This window comes from Rhincodon typus, chromosome 5 (genome assembly GCF_021869965.1).
Source record: "Rhincodon typus isolate 14 chromosome 5, sRhiTyp1.1, whole genome shotgun sequence".
NCBI classification, from domain to species: Eukaryota; Metazoa; Chordata; class Chondrichthyes; order Orectolobiformes; family Rhincodontidae; genus Rhincodon; species Rhincodon typus.
The window spans coordinates 71,846,376-71,870,061 of NC_063336.1; the positions used below are offsets into that span (position 1 = coordinate 71,846,376).

General features: G+C 41.5%; 1 protein-coding gene across 1 annotated transcript in view; it reads right to left on the bottom strand.

Moving 5' to 3' along the window:
- The window catches only part of ift172 (intraflagellar transport 172), a 174,366-nt gene that overhangs the window by 36,281 nt on the left and 114,399 nt on the right, over nucleotides 1-23,686 (bottom strand). Inside the window, exons 30-35 of the mRNA XM_048597064.1 lie at nucleotides 16,202-16,295; nucleotides 9,966-10,030; nucleotides 9,697-9,877; nucleotides 4,164-4,273; nucleotides 2,843-2,972; nucleotides 1,772-1,870 (exon numbers count right to left, since the gene is read on the bottom strand). Of these exons, the coding sequence (XP_048453021.1) occupies nucleotides 1,772-1,870; nucleotides 2,843-2,972; nucleotides 4,164-4,273; nucleotides 9,697-9,877; nucleotides 9,966-10,030; nucleotides 16,202-16,295 (679 nt within the window). The remainder of the gene's footprint in view (nucleotides 1-1,771; nucleotides 1,871-2,842; nucleotides 2,973-4,163; nucleotides 4,274-9,696; nucleotides 9,878-9,965; nucleotides 10,031-16,201; nucleotides 16,296-23,686) is intronic.

A 23,686-nucleotide genomic window follows, 5' to 3' on the forward strand; every position in this document is an offset into this window, starting at 1 on the left:
TGTCTTTCACAGATGCTGCCAGACCTGCTGAGCTTTTCCAGCAACTTTGTTTTTGTTTGACATTTAAAAGGCATCTGGATTAGTATATGAATGGCAAGGGTTTAGAGGGATACGGACCAAATGCTGGCAAAAGGGACTAGATTAATTTACAATATTTGGTCGGTGCAGACAAATTGGACCAAAGGGTCTGATTCTGTGCTGTACACCCAAATGACTCTAATTGCATCATGAATTTCAGTAACCACATGATTACTTACAGAGTAAAATTCTTTTCATTATTGGTGGATTGTCAACTATACCAAAGAATTTTTTGTTAATTCTTCATTTTAATGAGGCCAGGACAATGGAAGCACTGAATGAAATATTACTTCTGTCTCTCGCAATCGGTTCTAACTATTTCCCCTTTAACATCAGCAGAACACCACTGAATGACTGAATTAAGTACAAGGAAGAACAACTTTCAAACCGTTTTTCCTGTTCTTTAAAATGTCACTTTGATCATAACCTTTCAGCTCTTGTAGGTGATACCGCTTTGATTTAGTGCTAGATCAGAATTTATGATGCCCTAATTAGTAATCTAATGAAGTACTTTCTTAAATGACCTTGTGTACGTAGAATCAAATTCAGACAGAAAAGTAATTATTGCAATCTGGCGTAACTTTCATGAATTAAGTCCAAAGGTTTATGAGCAAGTATAAAGAAGGATAAGATATCTAGTCTATCTGCCTCCCCATCTCTTCCTATTTATTTCAGAATCCCTTTCCCCTCCCCCATTTTTGAGGAAGGGTCTCGACCCAAAACGTCAGCTTTCCTGCTCCTCTGATGCTGCTTGGCCTGCTGTGTTCATCCAGCTCTACACCTTGTTATCTCAGATTCTCCAGCATCGGCAGTTCCCACTATCTCTAGTCCAGATGTCCCTTTCTCTTATGTGGGTACACAACCTTACTCTGCTATGTACCAAAACTAAAAGTTGAAGGAAACAATCAGAGTCGAAGGAGAAGGAAAGCCTATGATTAATGCCTCCACAAAACACTGAAGTCGTACTAAAATTTTAAAGGAGTTCCCACATATTATTGACAAGGAAAGGGCTACAATTTGAAAATCAGAAGGACAACTATATATTTGCCAAAACAAATTATTTCTACCAAGATTTCATTTTATTCATTTTTTTGAATGTAGATGTTGCTAGCAAGGCTAGCATCTATCGTCCTTTAGAATATAAGGTGGACCTTTCTGAGCAATTTGATACAACTCAGTGGCTTGCTAGGTCAAGAAGGCAGTTAAAAGTCAACCACATAAGGAGTACAGCATTCCTTTCTGAAAAGGCATCAGTTAACTCGCTGGGTATTTATCTCAATCTGACAGTTAAACCATTAATTTTATTGATAAAAGCTTTTTAAAACTGAATTCAAATTCAGAAACTATTTTGATGAGACTAGAACTCTCTCTCCCTGGATTACTGGTCTAATGTCCTAACTATCAGACTATCACACCAGAGAAGGGTTATTTGCATTGGGATTTAAAAAAAAAGAAAATGCCAATATAAAACAAATCCATCACCTCCTTAAGGAGAAAACAAATTAGCAGTTCAGATAAAAATCCCTTGCTAGTCCTCTTCAAGAACCATTATCTGACAAATTAACTTATCTTTTCTCTTTTGATGAGTATCTGGTGAGTGTTCCAAGCATTTTCTGCTTTGAGTTAACTGTTATATATACATCTTCTGCACTGATAACATAATCAAACAACTTAGATTAATTCAAATCAATACCGCACTGTATTTCTGTATTTCAATCAGTCGAGGACCAAGTGTCTGAATCACTTCAAGTGTTTTGTCTTGATTTAAAAATTTGATTGACAGTTCAGCAGCCTGGAAACAAAGAACCCAGTAATAATAGAGGAACCTCATATTAAAAAAAAGCATTCCATAGTGATTCCAAGATAATCAGATGAATTTAAATTTAGTACTGACCACAAATAAGATAAGGCAAGGTAGACCACAGAAGGCTATAGGCCTCTCTCTCCATTAGCCAAAGAGACACAGAATATTTTGCTACAAATAATTAACAGCCAAGCAAGAAATTCAGACAGGTTAACAACATCACAAGCTGAGAAGTTTAAGAAAAGGATAATCCACAAAAAATTGTCAAAGTAGAAAAATACTGGAAACATGAAGCAGGTCATTCAACATCAGCAAAAAATAATTCAGGTACCATCTTCAGTCCTTTCAGCTCTTTGCCTTTTGGTAATATGATAATCCATTTTTCAGACTCAATGGTTTCATTTCAGTTATTTAACTTTTGTGATTATTGCACTTTACAACAGTTTGACTCATCTTAACCTACCACATAATATTTAGAGCATTTAAACACTATCACGATGAATCTATATAAAAGCTAAAATTAAACTTTGGGGTTGCTTTTCATTTTGTTTTCTGGCATGGACTCTGAGCTGACAAGCTTCTTTTGTGCCATAAATGATTACTTCTGGTGGCTAGCCAAACTACTTACTCATTAAATTAATCCACTGCAAAAAGAGAATACAGTTTTCCGAATGTAGATTTCTGCTCTCTGCTCTTCCTGGGTGTAATTTAAAATTTAGAACTCTCAAAACAACAATACTAATTTTTTTTGTCATGTATAAATTCAGGTAATTCAATGAATTGTAATGCAGCCATTCACTGCTGTGAAGAATTTTTCAAAGCGGATGTCTATAGTCGATTAGAGTTTTGATATATGGCATGCAATAACCTAGAGAACATTTTGATGGTCAACATTGGGTCTACTTCAACTAAAAGTTGTTCCTCTTGATGAAAATGCAACCTTTGAAATACACATCTCACCTTCATCCAGCACTTCTCCATCAGAGCCAGGTTATTGGTCTCTTTGACTTTAAGGTAACATTCCACTGCTCTTACATATTCTCCCGATTGCTCCCATTCTCTAGCTTGTTCAACTATTCCTTCTATTCCCCTGTGAGACACAATTATGAAACCAAAAATAAAGTTAACTCAGGAAATGGAAAATACAGTAACACCTAAATAGATAGTTTAGTGTTTTGGATTTAATGATACAAGCTGTTTATTCATGATAATTGTATACTGAATTTCTGAATATGCTTATGATTTTGTGTTATCTATTAATTACATTAACCTAATTTCTGCTTCTCATAAACACTGATTGCCAGCAATGAAATGTACAACTACATTTGTGAACAACAATGACTAGGTAATTGGTGATAATATTTTATGAAAATGTTTCATAAGAAGCATGCAAAATCCATAAAGGTACAATTTGGAGCAGGGATTTCATCTTCAAATTTATTTTTCAAATGCTAACAACTAATTCCATAGGCAACAAGGTGTAGAGCTGGATGAACACAGCAGGCCAGGCAGCATCAGAAAAGCAGGAAAACTGACGTTTTGAGTCTGGACCCTTCTTCAGAAAAATTTTCTGATTTTCTGAAGAAGGGTCCAGACCCGAAACGTCAGCTTTCCTGCTCCTCTGATGCTGCTTGGCCTGCTGCGTTCATCCAGCTCTACACCTTGTTATCTCAGATTCTCCAGCATCGGCAGTTCCTACTATCTCTAATTCCATAGGTAGTTACTTCTATACTTTTGCTAAATTTTGTATCACTAATGTTGGATATACTACTGGCAAATCAGCAGTCCACCTGCTGAATTATTTCCAGATTAAACCAAACTAGTCAAATTCACATAAAGAGGCAGAGGATCACTGACAAGGCTTCTTCAACAGGTTAGCAACGTTCTACAACTCGGCATGTGTAAGATTCACCTTGAATATAATTACTGAACAGTCAAAGATTTCTGCAGATGGTGGAAATCCTTTTTAAAAGGTTTTTAAAAGCTTCTTAAAAGTTTCTTAAAAGCTTTTTAAACCATTTGCCATTTAAGCATGAAAAAAAATGCCTTCAAGGAAAAAAAATTGGAAAAATCACATGGAAAGTCAAATGAGGAGATACCAAAGCAAAGTATCAGTGTTGGGGTCTCCCTTGACTATTCTCACTTATAACTTGGATCACAGTAGCAGTAGGAAAGGCTTTCAAACAATTCACTACCTATCCTCTCAGGAGTAGATGGTGGTAAGGAAATTACATCATTAATTTTTTTGACCATTTCCACTTTCTACAGCTAATTTGCTTACTTTGTTCCTTTCTTAATTGTTTCCTGTTCATATTCTTCCTGAAGTTGTTCCAGCTTGTTAGGGATATATTCTTTACAAATTCGAATTGCATCACTCCACATTGTGACTTCCTGAAACAAGAAATTAATTAAAAATGGTTTTAACACGAGGAGCACTTTTCCAGTTTTTATTGTTTTTTTAAATATCTGCTGTGGTGCAACCGGTAACAGGCTTGTCTCAGAATCAGAAGGGTGTCAGTTCAGGTCCTACTGAGTAAAAAAAGACTCAGGCAATATCAGAAATGTCATTTTTCAGCTGGGATGTTAAATGGAGTCCTGTGTATTCTCCCAGGTAAATGTAAAAGATCCCATGCACTATTTTGAAGGAGTACAGGACTAATACTTGTTTGTCAATCAAGTTCTCACAAAACATTAATCTAGCAATTATCACTTTTCTGTTTGTGGGAGCTAACAAAGTTCAAACTGGCTATCTAACTACTTACATTACAATAGTGACTACATTTCAAAATATTCTGCCTTCCTCCTGTAACCATTGATCCCCTTACCAATTAAGGATCTATCTATCTCTATCTTAAATACACTCAATAATTTGGCTTCCACAGCCCTCTGCGGCAATGAGTTCCACAAATTCAAAGCCCTCTGGCTGAAGAAATTCCCGCTTATCTCAATTCTGAAGTATCAGCCCTTCACTCTGAGGCTGTGTTCTTGGGTATTACTAGTGAAAAAATCTTCTCCACGTTGACTTTACGTACACCTCTCAGAATTCTGTAAATTTTGATAATATCGCTCCTCCCCCAACCTTCTAAACTCCATCAGTTATAGACACAGTGTCATCAATCACTCCTCATACAACAAGTCCTTCATCCCCTAAATCATTCTTGAAAATCTCCTCTGGACCCCCTTCAAAGCCCATACATCCTTCCTTAGATAGAGGGCCCAAATCTGCTCACAATATTCAAAGTTCAGTCTGACCAGAGGCTTATACAGCCTTAGCAGTACATTTCTGCTCTGTGTCTCTCATAGAATAACAGAATCCCCACAATGTGGAAACAGGCCATTCAGCCCAATAAGTCCACACAGACCTTCCAAAGAACATCCAACCCAGTTCCATCCCCCTACCCTATCCCTTCATTTTCCATGGCTAACACACCTAAACATCTCTGGACACTATGGACAATTTAGCATTCCACCCAGCTTGCACGCCTTTTGACTGTGGGAGGAATCTACAGCACCTGGCGGAAACTGATGTAGACAAGGGGAGAACGTGAAAACTCCATATAGACAGCTGCCCGAAGCCAAAATCGAATCCGGGTCCCTGGCGCTGTGAGGCAGTAGTGGTAACCACTGAGCCACCGTGCCGCCCTCTAGCCCTTTTGAAATGAATGCTAACATTGCACTTGCCTACCTAACTGACAAACGAACCTGCATGTTAACCTAAAAGAATCCTTCAATAGGAGTCCTAAATCCCTTTTTGCTTCAGATTTCCAAAGCTTTACCCATTTAGAAAATAGTCTACACCTCCACTCTTCTTACCAATAAACATAACTTCACACTTTCCAAAATTATTATCCATCTGCCAATTGTTTACCCACTCTTCTAGCCTGTCCAAGTCCTTCTGCAGTCTCCTCTCTTCCTCAAAACTACCTAACCGTCCACCTATCTTTGTGTCATCTGCAAACTTAGCAACAGTTCCTTCATCCAGATTGTTAAGGGATAAGTAACCCTTCCTTGAACCATTCACTCTGCTTTCTCTCCACAAATGCTGCCTGACCTGCTGAGATTTTCTAGCAATATCTGTTTTTGTTTCTGATTTCAGACATCCACATTCTTTGGTGTTTTTTGTTTAATATTTCCCCTATTGACCTTCAATCTGAAAGTAACCTATAACAGACAATCAATTTAGTAGCGATCACCAACTAATGAACCTCCTTTTACCTGTGATGTCACGCTTTTATGCTGGGCCCCTAATCCCGGGCTTCAATTTATCATGTTCAAAAAACCTTTACAAGCTGTGAGCCAAAGAAAAGCAAGCAAAAAACACCTCTTCCCCTCTGCACCGACTTCTCACGCTGCCTCCAAATTCCCTGAACTGTATACTCACTCGGGGCGTGTCTCACTCTGGACGTGATCTCTCTCCTGCCTGACCATACAAAGCTTGCTTCAAGGGTGGAATCTTATAGGAGTGAGATGTGTGACAAATTGGTTGACTAATGTGGTGAGGCCCATCTTGATCATCATCTTGCTTCATGTTTTATTCTTTTGACAAGTGGTGTGGTATGATTCTCACTGGCTAACGTAAACCCTTGTTAATGCCAAAACATGCCTCATTAATATTCAGAATATCCCCTTACCAAATTTACCAGACGACAAGAAAACTTGACAAGGAAACCAGAGTTAGCACCTTTGGATTCATCTTGCCATTTGCTCCGAACAACCTCCAATTTGGACGCTGGCACCAAAATCTCAGTACATACTGCATGGGCACCAGCTACACAGAGCCCATATCCACAGACAATAGCAACTGATATGTGAAGAATCCTCATACCACATCGCTGATTGACTTCCAGGTCACTTCTGCATTTCAATGTTGTTATCAGACAGTGCACTGGCAGCTATAATTGTAATGCTGTAGTAAGGACAGCATGCACTCAGGAGATGCATCCAACTCATGGACTGAACCAGGCTGCATTTCTGGGCTCTTCACCTGCTGTCACAGCATTAATTCACTTTGACCTTACTTGGATGCTCACGACATCCCTACTATGCACTGTTTTACCTTGCCTTTTTGTGCTTTGCCCTTTAGCAAGACAGACCTTGTTTATATTACTGCTATCTTATCCATTTAGCAAAGGCACAATGCCAGTAAGCTTGCCATAGTTGTCAGCAAGCCTTTGCGCAGGGATTCCTGAAACAGTAGATCAAAGGCAGCCTCCAATACCACTCCACGCCATGTTCAGGGTGGCCAGTGAATGAGGGAATATGTTGCAGGCAATAGTGAGAGTGATAGAGTACGAGCCTTTGTGGGAGATGGGTACAATAGCAGAAATAGAGTGAATATGAGGTATCAGAAAACACATAGTGACACTTATGCTGGCGGAGTGGTGAAGGACATTGATCATTTTCCTACATTGATAGGCATTCTTCCAGATGGCTAAGATTGCACTGACCTGGGTGGCAACTTTGAACCAGGCTGGCATTGTCTGGGATTGTGGCCACCACTGCTGGTCCTGAGGGAGAAAGTCCTGCATCAGCACCATCTCTTCCAACAGGACCTACAGGTACTGTCTGCAAAGTGGGACACCAAATTTCCCCTATCTGCCATGTCCAGGGTAAATGAACCATGCAGGCCTGCTGTGGACTGACAGCGTTGTCCAGATCCACAAAAGGCTTTTAAAAATGGCACGAGCGCATTATTTAAGAAAGGTGGCAAAGAAAAGCCAAGGAACTATAGACCAGTGAGTCTTACTTTAGTGGTGGGTAAGTTGTTGGAGGGGATTCTGAGGGACAGGATTTACATGCATTTGGAAAGGCAAGGACTGATTAGGGACAGTCAACATGACTTGGTGCATGGGAAATCATGTCTCACTAAACTGATTGTGTTTTTTGAAGAGGTGACAAAGAAGATTGACGAAGGCAGAGCGGTAGACGTTGTCTATATGGACTTAAGCAAAACATTTGACAAGGTTCCACATGGTAGACTACTTAGCAATGTTAGATGACACAGGATCTACGGGGAAGCTAACCAATTGGATACAAAATTGGCGTGAATATAGAAGACAGAGAGTGCTGGTAGAGGGTTGCTTTTCGGACTAGAGGCCTGTGATCAGTGCTGTGCCACAAGGGTCAGTGCTGGGTCCGCTACTTTTCGTCATTTATATAAATGATTTGGATGTGAATATAGGAAGCATGGTTACTAAGTTTGCAAATGATACCAAAATAGATGGACAGCGAAGAAGGCTACCTCAGAGTACAATGGGATCTTGATCAGATGGGCCAATGGGCTGAGAAGTTTCATTTAGATAAATGTGAGGTGTCGCATTTTGGTAAGACAAGCCAGGGCGGGACTTACAGAGTTAAAGGTAAGGTCCTGGGTAGTTTTGCCAAACAAAGAGACCTAGGGGTGCAGGTGGACGGCTCCTTGAAAGTGGATTTAGAAGTAGACAGGGTGAAGAAGAAGGGGTTTGGCAAGCTTGCCTTCAATGATCAGAACATTGAGTAAAGGAGTTGCGATGTCATGTTGCGGCCGTAAACAGGACATTGGTGAGGCCACTTTTAGAATAGTATGTACAGTTCTGGTCACTCTTCTATAGGAAGGATGTTTTTAAACTTGAGAGATTGCAGAAAAGATTCATAAGGATGTTGCCGGGACTGGAGGGCTTGAGTTATTAGGAGAGGCTGAATAAGCTAGGGAATTTCTCTCAGGAGGTCGGAGACTGAGCGATGGCCTTATAAAAATTTATACAATCATAAGGGGTATGGATAGGTGGAATGGTCTTTCTCCTAGGGTGGAAGAGTCCAAAACTAGAGGGCATAGGTTTAAGGTGAGAGGGGAGAGATTTAAAAGAGACCTGAGGAATAACTTTTTGACATAGAAGGAGGTATGCATATGAACGAGCTGCCACAGGAAGTGGTTGAGGCGGTTACAATAACAACATTTATTTGGCATCTGGATGGGTAACTGAATAGGAGAGGGTTTAAGGGGATATGGCAAATGGGATGAGGTCAGATTGGAATGTCTGGTCAGCGCAGAAGAGCCGGATGGAAGGGTCTGTTTCCGTGCTGTACGACTCTATGTTCGGTTTATGGTGAGTTGTTCAGAAACAAAAAGTCGAGCAGAAATTGGATGTGTACAAACACAGTAGGCATTCAACGATGGAAACGTCTAAGATAAGGTGAGAAAACGCACTAGACCTCATGGCAAGTGACCATTCAGAAAACTCAATACAACTTGGACTTAGCCAAGAAACATAAGACTCAGTCCCAATGCTTTCCTTTTAGTTACATCAGACAAGTTCTAGGTTTGCCAATTAAGTTGGGTCAGTATTTCCGCCTATCACCAGTTTTTAAAAATCACTCATGGGATGTGGGATGGCTGGCTTGGTCAACATTCAATGCCCATCCCAGAAGCAGGTAGTACAAGAAGGTAGAACTGCCTTCTTGAATCACTGTAGTCCACATGGTGTGGGTACACCCACTGTGCTGTTAGATAGGGAGTGGCAGGATTTTGAAACAAAGGAGTTGCAATGTTGTTCAAAGTCAGAATGGGTGTGGCTTGGCGGAGAACTTGAAGATGGTGGTGCTCCCATGTACCTGTCTTTCTGGTTTGTGCAGACACAGGATTTCAGACGCTGGAAAGATGTACTGCTTACATGTTCCGATTCAGATTATTTTAAATTCTTGAAGTTACAAGAAACAAATCGTCCTTTCACAATGGGAATTGCAAAGCTATCTCTGTCATGAGCTACTGGCACTTGCAGCTAAATTTCAGTCTAGTTTTTATTGACAAAATAATGATTTAAAAAAAATGTTCTCACCTTGTAATATTTCACAGCCAATTCTGGTCTTTGAGCCCTCAGAAGGAAAGCCTCAGCCTTTTGATATTCTTTCTGATCAAAGGCAAAACGTGCCTGACCAACCAAGACATCAGCCACACTGTCAGAGTCATGAGCTTCCGCCACCCTTTGGGCTGCATCCCAATCTTGATTATGCACATACCTTTCAAAAGTAACTACATGTTAAATGGCAAAAGAGTAAAACTATCAGTTTATACAATCAGTTATCCAAAATAAAAAGAAAGACTCACATGAGGACAGCCTCCTTTGATTTTCCTGCTTTAATGAATTCAATTTCTGCTTCGTGAAATTTACCCTACAATCGGTGAAACATGCTAAATTTAGTGCTAGAAGTTATCACAAATTAGACATTTCCCTTCAGAAATTTTACACCATTTCTCAATATTTAATTTCCTCAACTTAAATGTTATCATTCACTTGTGGCAGAGTTGCAATCATTTCTGAAATAGTTGATTGATAAATGATGCTTTGTAAACAGATAAGGAAATATCATAGCTCCTTGTTTGCTTCCAAATAAAACCTGCTGTATAATGCTATAAAACATTATTTTATGATGCTATATTACCAAAAGTACCAAGAAAAGCACCAATGGTAAGCACCATTATTTTGGGTACTTAGTTTTGAAGTTAACTCAGACATAAAAACAAAGGGATGTCAATTTCTTTCCACTAACAGCTAGTTTTCAGTCCATTAATCACACATCATACTATATGATCCATGCCTAAATTCTAGTAAATATACATCAATGCAAATCTTTAAAAAATGAGAAAAGTCAGTAATTGGCATAATGGACTGGATTTTACAGCCTCCCTACTCACATACCTGAAGGCAGGGGCAAGGCCCATAAGATGCATGCCTGGCATTTCCACCTGTCTTGATTGTGGCTCCCGCTTTATGCTGCGTGGGAAGGTGTCAGGCAAGTCCCCAGGCCTTGGATCAATTGAGGATCCTGACATAGCCAACTAATAGCACTTAAATGTTGAATTCTGACTTTACCACTATTTTATCAAGGCCAGCGACAGCCAGCAACTTTAGCTTCAGGAATCATAGAATCCCCACAGTGTTGAACCAGGCCATTCAGTCCATCATGTCCACGCTGTCCCTCCGAAGAGCATCCCATCTAGACACATCTCCTTAACCCTTCCCCGTAACCACACTCTTCCCACGGCTAACGCACCTCACCTACACCTCCTGAACACTATGGGCAATTTAGAATGGGCAATCCATGTGGGATGTGATGTCTCTGTCTAGGCCAGTGAATTTTCCATCCTTAGTTGGGGGAAGGCAATGGACTGGTGATATTATCCTAGACTGTTAATCCAGAGACCCAAGTAATTTTCTGGGGACCCAGGTTCAAATCCCACCATGGTAGAGGTTGAATTTGAATTCAATAAATATCTGGAATTAAGAGTCTAATAATGACAATGAATCCAATGTCAATTGTCGGAAAAACCCATCTGGTTCACTAATGTCCTTTAGAGAAGGCAACTGCCATCCTTACCTGGTTTGTGACTCCAGACCTACAGCAATGTGGTTGATTCTTAACAGCCCTCTGGGCAATTAGGGATGCTTAATAAATGCTGACCTAGCCAGCGTTGCCCTCATCCCATGAATGAATTTTTAAAAATTGCACAGAGGGCAGTTCAGAGTAAACCACATTGGTGTGGGTCTGGAGTCATATGTAGGCTTGACCAGGGAAGGATGTCAGATATCTTTCCCTTTAGTGAAGGACATTAGTGAACCAGATAAGTCAATTATCAGAAATTCACATTAGACCCTTAATTCCAGATTGTTTACTGAATTCAAATTCCCCAGGATGTGAACCCAGGACCTCAGAACTTTAACTAAGTTTCTGCATTAATAGTCTAGCGATAACACCACGAGGCCATTGCCTCCCCTTGCATATATGGCCAGGATCTCTTTAAGATCTTTCCAGATTAAGGAGGAAGTCACAATTTCAGGAATTTAAAGCTGGCTCCAGTGTAAAATTCCTGCAGGAAAATTGGCTATTTGGTGGGTACACTTCCTGCTGATTCTTTAAATATGATGCTCTGTAAAACTTGCCCAAAGTTAAATATCTTAGAGCAAAGAACAAAGAAAATTTCAGCACAGGAACAGGCCCTTCGGCCCTCCAGGCCTGCACTGAAATGCTGCCCGTCACAACTAAATCCCCCGACCCTTTTGGAGATCGTTTCCCTCTATTCCAATCCTATTCATGTATTTGTCAAGACGCCCTTTAAAAGTCACTATCGTATCTACTTCCACTACCTCACCCGGAAGCGAGTACCAGGCACCCACCACCCTCTGTGTAAAAAAACTTGCCTCATACATCACCTTTAAACCTTTCCCCCCGCACCTTAAACCTATGGCTCCTAGTAACAGACTCTTCCAAACTGGGAAAAATCTTCTGACTGTTCACTCTGTCCATGCCCTTTATAATCTTGTAGACCTCTATCAGGTCGCCCCTCAACCTCTGTCATTCCAGTGAGAACAACCCAAGTTTCTCTAACTTCTTCTCATAGCTAATGTCCTCCATACCAGGCAACATCCCTGGTAAATCTTTTCTGTACCCTCTCCAAAGCCACCACATCCTTCTGGTAATGTGGCGACCAGATTTGAACACAATATTCCAAATGCTAACTAAGGTTCTATAAAGCTGTAACATTATCTGCCAATTTTTAAGCTCAATGCCTTGGCCGATGAATGCAAGCATGCTGTATGCCTTGTTGACTACCTTCTCCACCTGCGTTGCCACTTTCAGTGACCTGTACACCCGTACACCCAGATGCCTCTGCCTATCAGTACTCCTGAGGGTTCTGCTGTTTACTGTATATTTTCCTCTGGATTAGACCTTCCAAAATGCATTACCTCACATTTTTCCAGATTAAACTCCATCTGCCATCTCACTGCCCAAGTCACCAGCTGATCCATATCCAGCTGTATCCTTTGACAGTCCTCATCGCTATCCGCAATTCCACCAACCTTTGTGTCGTCACCAAACTTACTAATCAGACCAGTTACATTTTCCTCCAAATCATTTATATATATTACAAACAGCAAAGGTCCCAACACTGATCCCTGAGGAATGCCATTAGTCACAGCCCTCCATTCAGAAACGCACTGTTCCACTGCTACCCTCTGTCTTCTACGACCGAGACAGTTTTTTATCCATCTTGCAAGCTCACCTCTGACCCCGTGGGACTCTACCTTCTGTATCAGCCGTCCATGAGGGATCTTGTCAAAAGCCTTACTGAAGTTCAGGTAGACAACATCCACTGCCCTGCCCTCATTGATCATCTTCACCACTTCCTCAAAAAACTCAACCAAGTTAGTGAGACACGACCTCCCCTTCATATTGCCTCTCGCTAATACGTCCACTTATTTCCAAGTGGGTGTAAATCCTGTCTCGAAGAATCCTCTCCAATAATATCCCTGCCACTGACGTAAGGCTCACCAGCCTGTAATTAGCTGGATTATCCTTGCCTCCCTTCTTAAACAAAGGAACAACATTGGCTATTCACCAATGCTCTGGGACCTCCCCTGTAGCCAGTGAGGATACAAAGATTTCCCTCAAGACCCTAGCAATTTCCTCCCTTGCCTCTCTCAGTATATCCCATCAGGCCCTGGGGAATTGTCTACCTTGCTTCTCAAGACCTCCAATACCTCCTCCCTTTTGATCTCAACATGACCCAAACTATATACACACCCTTCCCCAGCCTCATCATCCACTAAGTCCTTCTCTATGGACGCAAAGTACTCATTTAATTCGTTGCCCGTTTCCTCTGGCTTCCAACATAAATTCCCTCCCTTGTCCTTGAGTGGGCCAACCCTCTGCCTGGCTACCCTCTTGCTCTTTATATATGTATAAAAAGCCTTGGGATTTTCCTTAATCCTGTTGGCCAATGACTTTTCATGACCCCTTTTAGCCCTCCTGACTCCTTGCTTAATTTTCTTTCCACTTTGCTTGTATTCTACCCTTGCTTCGTGTGTCCCCAGCCTCCTAGCTGTGATAAATGCTTCCCTTTTCTTTTTGATTAGGCTAATAATATCTTTCATTATCCAAGGTTCCCTAAATTTAGTGTACTTATCCTTCATCCTTACAGGAACGTGCCGGTCCTGAGTTCCCAGCAACTTACACTTGAAAGCCTCCCATATACCGTATGTTGATTTGCCCTCAAACATCTGCCTCCAATCTATATTTTTCAGTTCCTGTTGTAATTAACCTTCCCCCAATTTAGCACCTTCACCTGACAACTACACCTATTTTTATCCATCAGTACCTTAAAGCTTACTGAATTGTGATCACTGTTCCCGAGCTGCTCCCCTACTGAGATGTCGACCATCTGGCCAGGCTCATTCCCCAATACTAGGTCCAGTACGGCCCCTTTCCTAGTTGGACTATCTACATACAGTTTCAAGAAGCTCTCCTGGTTGCTCCTTACAAACTCTGCTCCATCTGAGCCCCAAGCACTAAGTGAGTCCCAGTCAATATATGGGAAGTTAAAATCACTCACGACAACAACCCTGTTTCTTTTACATCTTGCCAAAATCTGCCCACATATCTGTTCTTCGATCTCTCGCTGGCTGTTGGGAGGCCTGTAGTAAACCCCAAACATTGTGATTGCACCCTTCCTGTTCCAGAGCTCTACTCATATTGTCTCTCTTTATGAGCCATTCGAGGTGTCCTCCCGCAGCATAGCTGTGATATTCTCCTTAACAAGTTGCACAATTCCCCCATCCCTTTTATATCCCCACTATCCTGCCTGAAACATCTGTATCCTGGAACGTTAAGCTGCCAATCCTGCTCCTCCCTTAACCAAGTCTCTGTAATAGCAATAACATCATAGTTCCAAGTACTAATCCAAGCTCTAAGTTCATCTGCTTTATCTTTTACACTTCTCGCATTGAAACAGATGCACTTCAGTCCACCAGTCCCACATTGTTTAATGACCACACCCTGCCTGCTCTTCCTCTACTGGCCCTATTCTCTCGTTCCCTTTCAGTCAATTCACCTTTGCTTTGGTTCCCACCGCCCTGCTGAGTTAGTTTAAAGCCTCCCGAGTGACACCAGCAAACCTCGCAGCCAGAATATTTGTGCCCCTCCAGTTTAGATGCAACCCGTCCTTCTTGTACAGGTCCCACCTGCCCCGGAGGAGATCCCAATGGTCCAGATATCTGAAGTCCTCCCTCCTACAGAATCTATTTAGCCATGTGTTGACCTGTACTATCCTCCTATTTCTAGCCTCACTGGCACGTGGCACAGGGAGTAATCCCAAGATTACAACCTTGGAGGTCCTGCTCTTTAACTTTCTATCTAACTCCCTGAACTGCTCGTCACTCATCCTACCTATGTCACTAGAACCAATACATACCACAACCTCCGTCTGTTCACCCTGTCTGTTCAGAATGCTTTCTGCCTGTTCAGAGGCACCCTGAACCCTGGCACCAGGGAGGCAACATACCATCCTGGAGGCTCTTTTACGTCCACAGAAGCGCCTATCTGTACCCCTAACTATAGAGTCCCCTGTAACTACTGCTCTAGTGCTCTTTGTCTTTCCCTTCTTAAGAACAGAGCCAGCCGTGGTGCCACCAGTCTGGCTGCTGCTGCTGTTACCCCCTGATAGTCATCCCCCCTAACAATATCCAAAATGCTATACTTGTTAGAGACAGGGACAACCACAGGGGATTCCTGCACTGGCTGCCTGCCCTTTCTAGCAGTCACCCATCTATCTTGGGTGTCACCACATCTCTAAAACTACTGTCTTATGACACTTTCTGCCACCCTCATGCTCCCAAGTACATCCAATTGCCGCTCCAACATATCCATGCGGTCTGTGAGGAACTGAAATTGGATACACTTCCTGCAGATGTCTCTGATCTCCCACATCTCACAAGTGCAGCACTTAACCCCTCTGACTGACATTTCTATCCCCAATCAAGCTGTTTAAGAAAATTTATTAAACACTTACCCTTATTAGTCGCTGCAAATACCCAAAGAAGGTCTTCCCTCACTCACCTTCCCAGGATGCTCCCTGGATCTCTCCACTACTTTTGCTTCTGGTCCTCACAGTGGAGTGTGTGCGCTTTTTTTTGGTTAGACAAGGAGGTAGGGAGGGAAACACTGAACAAGTGTTTGGGGTCGAACTGTCACTTGACAACAGCCCCTCCGCAAACCACTTTCTGGAAGCAGCAACTGCACTGATGCAGATCTTCCCCATTCAGCAAATCAGAGTCACCATTCTGCTGCCCTCTTCTGGGCTATTTGGGCTATTTATCTCTTAGATGTATTTTAGTCGATGTAAATTATAGTACTTTCACTCCAGCAATCTGATTTATAGTATTTAATCTAGGTCTTTATGCCATGTCATCATGTTGATAATGACACAAACACAATCAAAAATATGATCTTTCTGTGCTACTAGACCTGTAATTAATCAAATATCAACAAAGAAAAGTAACAACTTACCTCATCTTCTAGATACATAGCATGTTTGAGATGTATGTCTGGGATTTTATTTTTCATAGACAATCGTGACAGTTCAAAAGCAAAATCGAAAGAGCTGAAACAGAATTTACCACGTCATAAGCAATTATTGCATATGCATCTACATGATTTCTTGATTTTTCATAAAAAATTCATTAATTGCCAGAATCACAGAAAGAGATCTTGAATTAATACCATTGGCCACCCTTTCCCCAATCTTTCTATCTGTGTTTTTCTTTCAACTATTAATCTACTTTCCTTGTAAAGTGATTATAAGTTCTATGTCACTTTTATTTTCTGGTTGGGACCCTTCATGACGTATTAACGTTTTTGCACTAAACAAAAACCTTCCCTTTGATAATGTTAAGTTTGTGGCCTCAGGGATTTAGTTTAGAAAAGTTCTTCTTAAGATTTTATTGGTGTCTATCTTTTGGTTTTTAAAAGAACAAAGAACAAAGTACAATACAGCACAGGAACAAGCCTTCGGCCCTCCAAGCCTGCGCTGACACATTTTGCCCTTTCGTAATAAAACTGTCTTTACTTACCTCTATTCTCTTCCTATTCATGTATTCGTCCTGGTGCCTCTTGAATGCTGCTATTGTGTCTGCTTCCACCACCTCCACTGGCAGCACGTTCCAGGCACTCTCAACCCTTTCTGTGAAAAACGTGCCTCATACATTGCTTTTAAATATACCCCCTCACACCTTGAACCTGTGTCCCCTAGTTCTTAGATCCCTCCACTCTGGGGAAAAAGCTTCATACTTTCCACTCTATCCATGCCATTCACAATCTTATAAACTTCAATCAGGTCATCCCTCAATCTCCTACTTTCCAGTGAAAACAAACTCAGTCTATCCAACCTTTCTTCATAGCTAAAATCCCCCATCCTTTATTCATTCACGGGATGAGGCATTGCTGGCTAGGCAGCATTTAATGCACATCCCTAATTGCCCAGAGGGCAGTTAAGAGTCAACCACATTGCTGTGGGTCTGGAGTCACGTGTAGGCCAGGCCAGGTGAGGATGGCAGATTTCCTTCCCTAAAGGGCATTAGTGAACCAGATAGGTTTTTCTGACAACCATGGTCATCATTAGATTCTTAATTCCAGATATTTTATTGAATTCAAATTCCACCATCTGCCAAGGCAGGATTCGAACCTGGGTCCCCAGAACATTACCTGGGTTTGTGGATTAACAGTCCAGTGATAATACCACTAGGCCATCGCCTCCCCATATCAAGCAACATCCTGGTAAACCTTTTCTGCACCCTCTCCAAAGCATCCACATCCTTCTAGTAGTGTGGTGACCAGGACTGTACGCAATATTCCAAGTGTGACCTAACCAAAGTTCAATAAAGCTGCAGCATAACTTGCCTATTCTTACACTCAATGTCCCTTCCAATTAAGGCAAGCATGCCATAGACAACAGTGTGGAGCTGGAGGAACGCAGCAGGCCAGGCAGCATCAGAGGAGCAGGAAAGTTGATGTTTCGGGTCAGGACCCTTCCTTTTTCATTACTTTGCCTACCTGCGATGCCACCTTCAGTGATCTGTGGACCTGCACACCTAGATCTCTCTCCATATCAATAATCCTAAGAGTCTGCCATTCACTGTATAATTTCCACCTGTACTTAACCTTCCAAAATGCATCAGCTCACATTTGTCCAGATTAAACTCCATCTGCCACTACTCTGCCCATGCCTCCAACTGATCTATGTCCTGCTATATCCTCTGACAATCCTCCTCAATCCACAACTTCACCAATCTTTGTATCGTCAGCAAACTTACTAATTAGACCAGCTACGTTTCCCTCCAAATCATTTATGTAAACCACAAACAGCAGAGGTCCCAGCACTGATCATTGTGGAAAATCACTAGTCACAGCCCTCCATTCCGAACAGCGTCCTTCCACCGCTACCCTCTGTCTCCTGTGACTAAGCCAGTTCTGTATCCATCTTGCCAGCTCACCCTGATACCACATGATTTCACTTTTGTACCAGTCTGCCATGAGGAACCTTCTCAAAGGCTCTACTGAAGTCCATGTAGACAACATCAATTACTTTTCCCTCATCAATCATCTTCGCCATCTCTTCAAAAAACTCGAACAAGTTAGCAAGTTAGTTAAGTAATTGAAAACTCATGGTATTATGGTCACTACTCACGAAACTCACCCCCACTGAAACTTCACTCACCTGGCCGGGCTCATTTCCCAAAACTAGATCCAGTATAACTCCTTCCCTGGTTGGACTGCTTACATGCTGTGTCAATAAATTTTCCTGAATAGTCCTTACAAATTCTATAAAATCTATGAAATGCTCCATTGAAGTCCCTAGCACGAAGAGTGTCCCAGTTCAATGCAGGGGAAGTTAAACAACCTTGCTGTTTTTACATCTTTCTAAAATCTATCTACATATCCTCTCCTTCATCTCCTGCTGGCTGTTGGGAGGTCTGTAGTAAACACCCAACATTGTGATTTCACCGTTCCTATTCCTGAGTTCTACTCATATTGCCTCGCTGCAAGAGTCCTCTGATATATCCTCCCTCAGAACAGCTGTGAGATACTCCTTTACCAGTAATGCAAATTCCCCCATCCCTTTTACATCCCTTTCTATCACACCTGAAACATCTAAATCCTGGGACATTCAGCTGCCAGTCCTGTCCCTCTTTCAGCCAAGTCTCAGTAATCACAATAATGTCATAGTTCCAAGTACTAACCATCGTTCTGAGTTCATCTACCTTGCCAATTATACTTCTTGCACTGAAACATATGCACTTCAGACCACCTCCCCTGCTCTTTTCAACAGCAATTCCCTGTCTGTTCTTAGTCATGTTTGCCCTGGTTTCTACTTCTCCATCAATTTCTGCATTTAGGTGTTTAACTTTGTGTTTTCGGGGCTGCTTTCTCAATCTTACCGACTCATTTATCGGGTGATACAGTCACAAAGTAACAATACCTGCTATACTTGTATTGACATACATAGAATTTGGATTTGCACAGAAGCATTATTAGAAAAAATCATTTATATTCTCAATAATTTTCAACTGGTCATTAAACATTACACACAGGATTTCACACAGGATTTCTAAAAGCATTGATTGACTGGTCCCATGTATGTACATAAATCCTGAATGTTTTACAACGGACGCTTTGCAAAAATTATTAAGTATAACACCAGCAATGTTGCATCTGCAAGTAACAGAGTTTCAAATGGATATTATTGTATTTTGAAGCCAGACAGGGAGATTTCAAAATATCTTGCCTAAAGATCAACAACTCTTTGCTCCCTTTCCTTTTACAATTCCCTTCAGCAAAGTATGTGAGCTGAAACCTCCCTTTACAATTTTTAGAGGGTTCCTGAAGAGAATTTTGAACTTTACTCACTATCTCTAGCAGAGGGAATTCAGCTCGCTACACTGTTGCACGAAGACATCCGAGTACCAACAGTTTTTGTGTGCAGAATAACTTTGGGTAGAGATCACCATTTGGGACAATCATGACTAATCCTTTTCTTCTGTTTTTAACTGTCACTTCGTACTTTTAACCCTGTAGAGTGTGTATTTTTCGTTCTCCTCAGATTTGCTGTGCATAAATGCATATATTTGCACAGTCCAAGCTGTTTGTTAATAATCTTTACCTCTTTGTTAATTAACTTCATTTGTAATAAACTAGTTATTATCCATTGACTAATAAATTTGGCTGATTTGATCGTAAGGTTAAATCTAATCTAGTCCAAGGCTTATACACTGACTATATCACCACCTTGGTTAAATTAAAACTTTGCTTTGACCAGCGGAGGACTGGGACTGGTTCACTCCTCTAACTTCAGTTGTAATGACTGCAAATTTAATCTCAATCCAAGATTTAAATTTAACAACTGACACACTGTTCATTATAATAACGTGAGCCATATTTTGCCACCAATATAGTAGCTGCTGAACTGTTTTTATGGATATTTTATGGGATGTAGGCATTGCTGGCTATTTGACCATCCCTAATTCTCATTCTTATGGTTCTGGAATCACATGTTGGTCAGACTAAGTATGGTTGACAGATTTCTTCCCTAATGGACATTAGTGATCCAGATTGTTTTTGTGACAATTGCCAGTGGTTAGATGGTTGCCATTACGCTAGCTTTTTATGCTAGATTTTTATGCTAGATTTTTAAGGAATTCAAATCTCATCATCTATCATGATGGGGTACGAGCCCACGTTGCAAGAATATTAGCCAGGGTTTCTAGATTACTAGTCCAGGGTCTTTGCCACTCCACCACTGCCCGTTATGAAGCCTTAAGCTAGAGATACTACTACAAGGAATTCATTACCTCAGCAATTTAAAGTTTTACTGGCTATTAATCAGCTGAGTTTTCCTTTGCTGATAGGCATAAAATTATTCACTCTCCTTTAAAGCCTCCCTCTAAATACCTCAATCTCCTCATTCCTATTGCACCCGCTCCACCTCACTATCCCCCTCCTCATTCATTTTCTAACTCTTAAGTTTACGTAAGTGAACTCTAACTCATCCTGCTCCACTATTCCATGTTTTGACGTCTTTTGTATTTTCTTTATTAGTCTTCTCAAAATGAAGTACATGACATCCTACACATTAACTTTCATGCAACATCTATCCTGCTTTCTCAGCAAGATACTGCATGGCTTCCATTCTCCCTCTTGCAAACAAATACCAGCTCAAAGACATACACTTAGGAGGCATTAGAATTTAAACCAGAAGGGATCACACAGTGTACTGCACAGAGCTGTGAGTGACCAGAAGGATTTGCCAAGTCAACAGTCCTTAAGCAGTGCCTCAGGGGATAGCTTCCCTTCAGGAAAGAGCCCTAAGATCTAAATCTCCCTGATCTTGCTTTTAAAAGGAGGATAACTTTACTCAAATGAACTCTGTAAGAAAAAGGGTTAAGAAATTATCAAGAGCATTTTCCTTCAATGCTTCAGGATTTTGCTTTGAAGTCAGTTGTGAGTGATTGTAATGATGTCAGCCACATGGATCTCATAGTCTATGAGGTCCCTGATTGGGGCTGTTAACCTGGTCCAATCAGGGAGCCCTGTCTGACAGATATAAACAGGAGGGTCAGGGGTTCTGCTCACGATCAGGTTCTATGCTAGTTGGGTCAGTGTCTTGTACTTTGCACATGTAAATAAAGCATGACTTAGTGACGGGATACTGGCCTTTGTGGAGTTATTTCAGTGGCGACGAGAGAAAAGCATGCCCCTGAAGAGATTCGCTCGCAACAGTTGTCACTGAATTGGAGTAAGCATTTCTAGCTTCATGCTGCTATTTGGGAAGCTTGATTCGTTTGATCCTGCCGTCGAAGACTGGGCCCAGTATGTGGAAAGAATGCATTATTTTTTCCACACAAATTACATTGAAGCAGTCGAAAAGCAACAAGTAATTCTCCTAGCACTGTGTGTACAGGCAGCTTTTCAGTTATTAGGAGTCTAACTTTCCCGGAGGCACCAGACACTAAAACCTTTCACAAGTTGATGGATTTAGCGAAGGAATATTATGACCCTAAGCCACCTCCAGTTCTGAGACGCTATTGGTTTTACTTGACAATTTTAGAACCAGGAGAATTGAGACTTTTGACGAAGTTAAGATGACTGGCAGAGGCATGTGACTTTGGTTTAACCCTAAGTGGGATGCTAAGAGACTGTTTGTTATGTGGGATTAACAATGTGACCATGCGAAAGTGCTTACTAGCTGAAGCCCAAAGGGACTTCAAACTGGCCTTGTTGTTAGAAATGTTGCAAGTGGAGCTTATGAGTTACAGGGTATGGTAATGGAAGTGGACACCCTTCCCAGGCCAACTGAGCGTGGGGAACACCACTTGAGGGAATGCAATTGCATAGCAATTCAGGACATGCCCTGAATGAAGGGACCATAGGTCAGCCCACAGCAAGACTCCAAAACAAAGCCAAACCTTGGCCAAATAGTTAAAATTTTCTTGAGGATCTGGGCCATTAGGCCATCATAGTTGCAGATGGCATGCGGATTCAAGACAGCAAAAGAGTCCCACTGGGCCTGAACTGAGTAAGAGAACTCATAGGCCAGTATCCAGGAGAGCGCACACCCTGGAAATTCCACCTACAGCTGATTTAGAACAGTTAAATTGCTTAGTAACATCCAAATCAGAACCAATCAAAATAAATGTCAGATTAAATGGTCACCAAGTTCCAACGGAAGTGCAACTGTATCAGTGATCGTGGAACCAATCTTTACCAAAATTTGCTCTGGACACCAACACTTAAGTTTAACTAAGGCCTCATCCAGGCTGAGAACTTACACTGGGGAAGCCCTACAGATTAAAGGTAAAACTTTGGTTCTGGTCTCTTAAGAGAAGCAGCTGATTCAGTTACCACCGATTGTAGTAAAAGGTTTGGACCCAAACTTGATGGGGCGAAATTTGTTGAAAAATGTTCAACTTGATTGGTTCAACATTTTTCAAATGAAAAATGGACGTCTGAGTGAAGTCTTAATTAAATACCTGGAATTTTTCAGGGAGGTCTATGGACTATCAAAGTGGCCAATGTCACATTAGACATTGACCAAGAAGCATATTCCATGATTATTCAAGGCCCGCCTTACATGCAAAAGTACAGGCAGAAATCAGGAGGCTGGAAGGTGCAGGAATCATCAAACCAGCACAGTTTGTGGAATGGGCAGTAGTGATTGTACCAATTTTTGAAGCCGACAAGTAGGTTCACCTTTGTGGGGTTTTGAACAAACAGTGAGGCGTTTTTCGCAGCTGGATAGATACCCAATCCCTTGCAAACATGGCTTGTATGCAAAACTGGCAGGGGTCTGTCCTTCACAAAGCTGGACATGAGACATGCCTACCTGCAACTGCAACTAGATGAGATCTCCCAGAGGTACGCTACAATTAATACCCATAAGGGTTTGTACCAGAATATGAGACTGTCTTTTGTGATATTATCAGCCTGTGCCATTTTCCAGCAAATGATAGAAAACACTTTACAAGGTCTACCGCAAGTTGTTATTTATGTGGATGATGTTTAATAACTGAGAAGACCAATAAAGAGCATTTACAAAACTTAGACATAGTGCTTAAATGTTTCTCCAAGGCGGGTATACGCCTTAGGATGGAAAAATGTGTGCTCCAGGCACCCCAAGTGATGTACGTGGGCTACAGAGTTGACAAGATTGGGTTACACTCGTTGGAAGATAAAGTGAGGGAGATCAGAGGTGCCATGGATCCTACGTCTTTACTGGAGCTTATGACTTTCCTTGGATTGGTGAATTATTATGGAAAACGTATACGTAACCTGGCCTCCATCCTAGCACCCATACATTTGCTATTGAGAAAGGGTCAGCCTTCCAAATGGTCTCATAGCCAAGACTTGGCTGTAGAGAAGTGAAGAAGCAGCTACTGTTGTCCAAGGTGGTGGCACACTACAATCCCAAGTGAGATGCGGTGCTGATGTGCAATGCTTCTC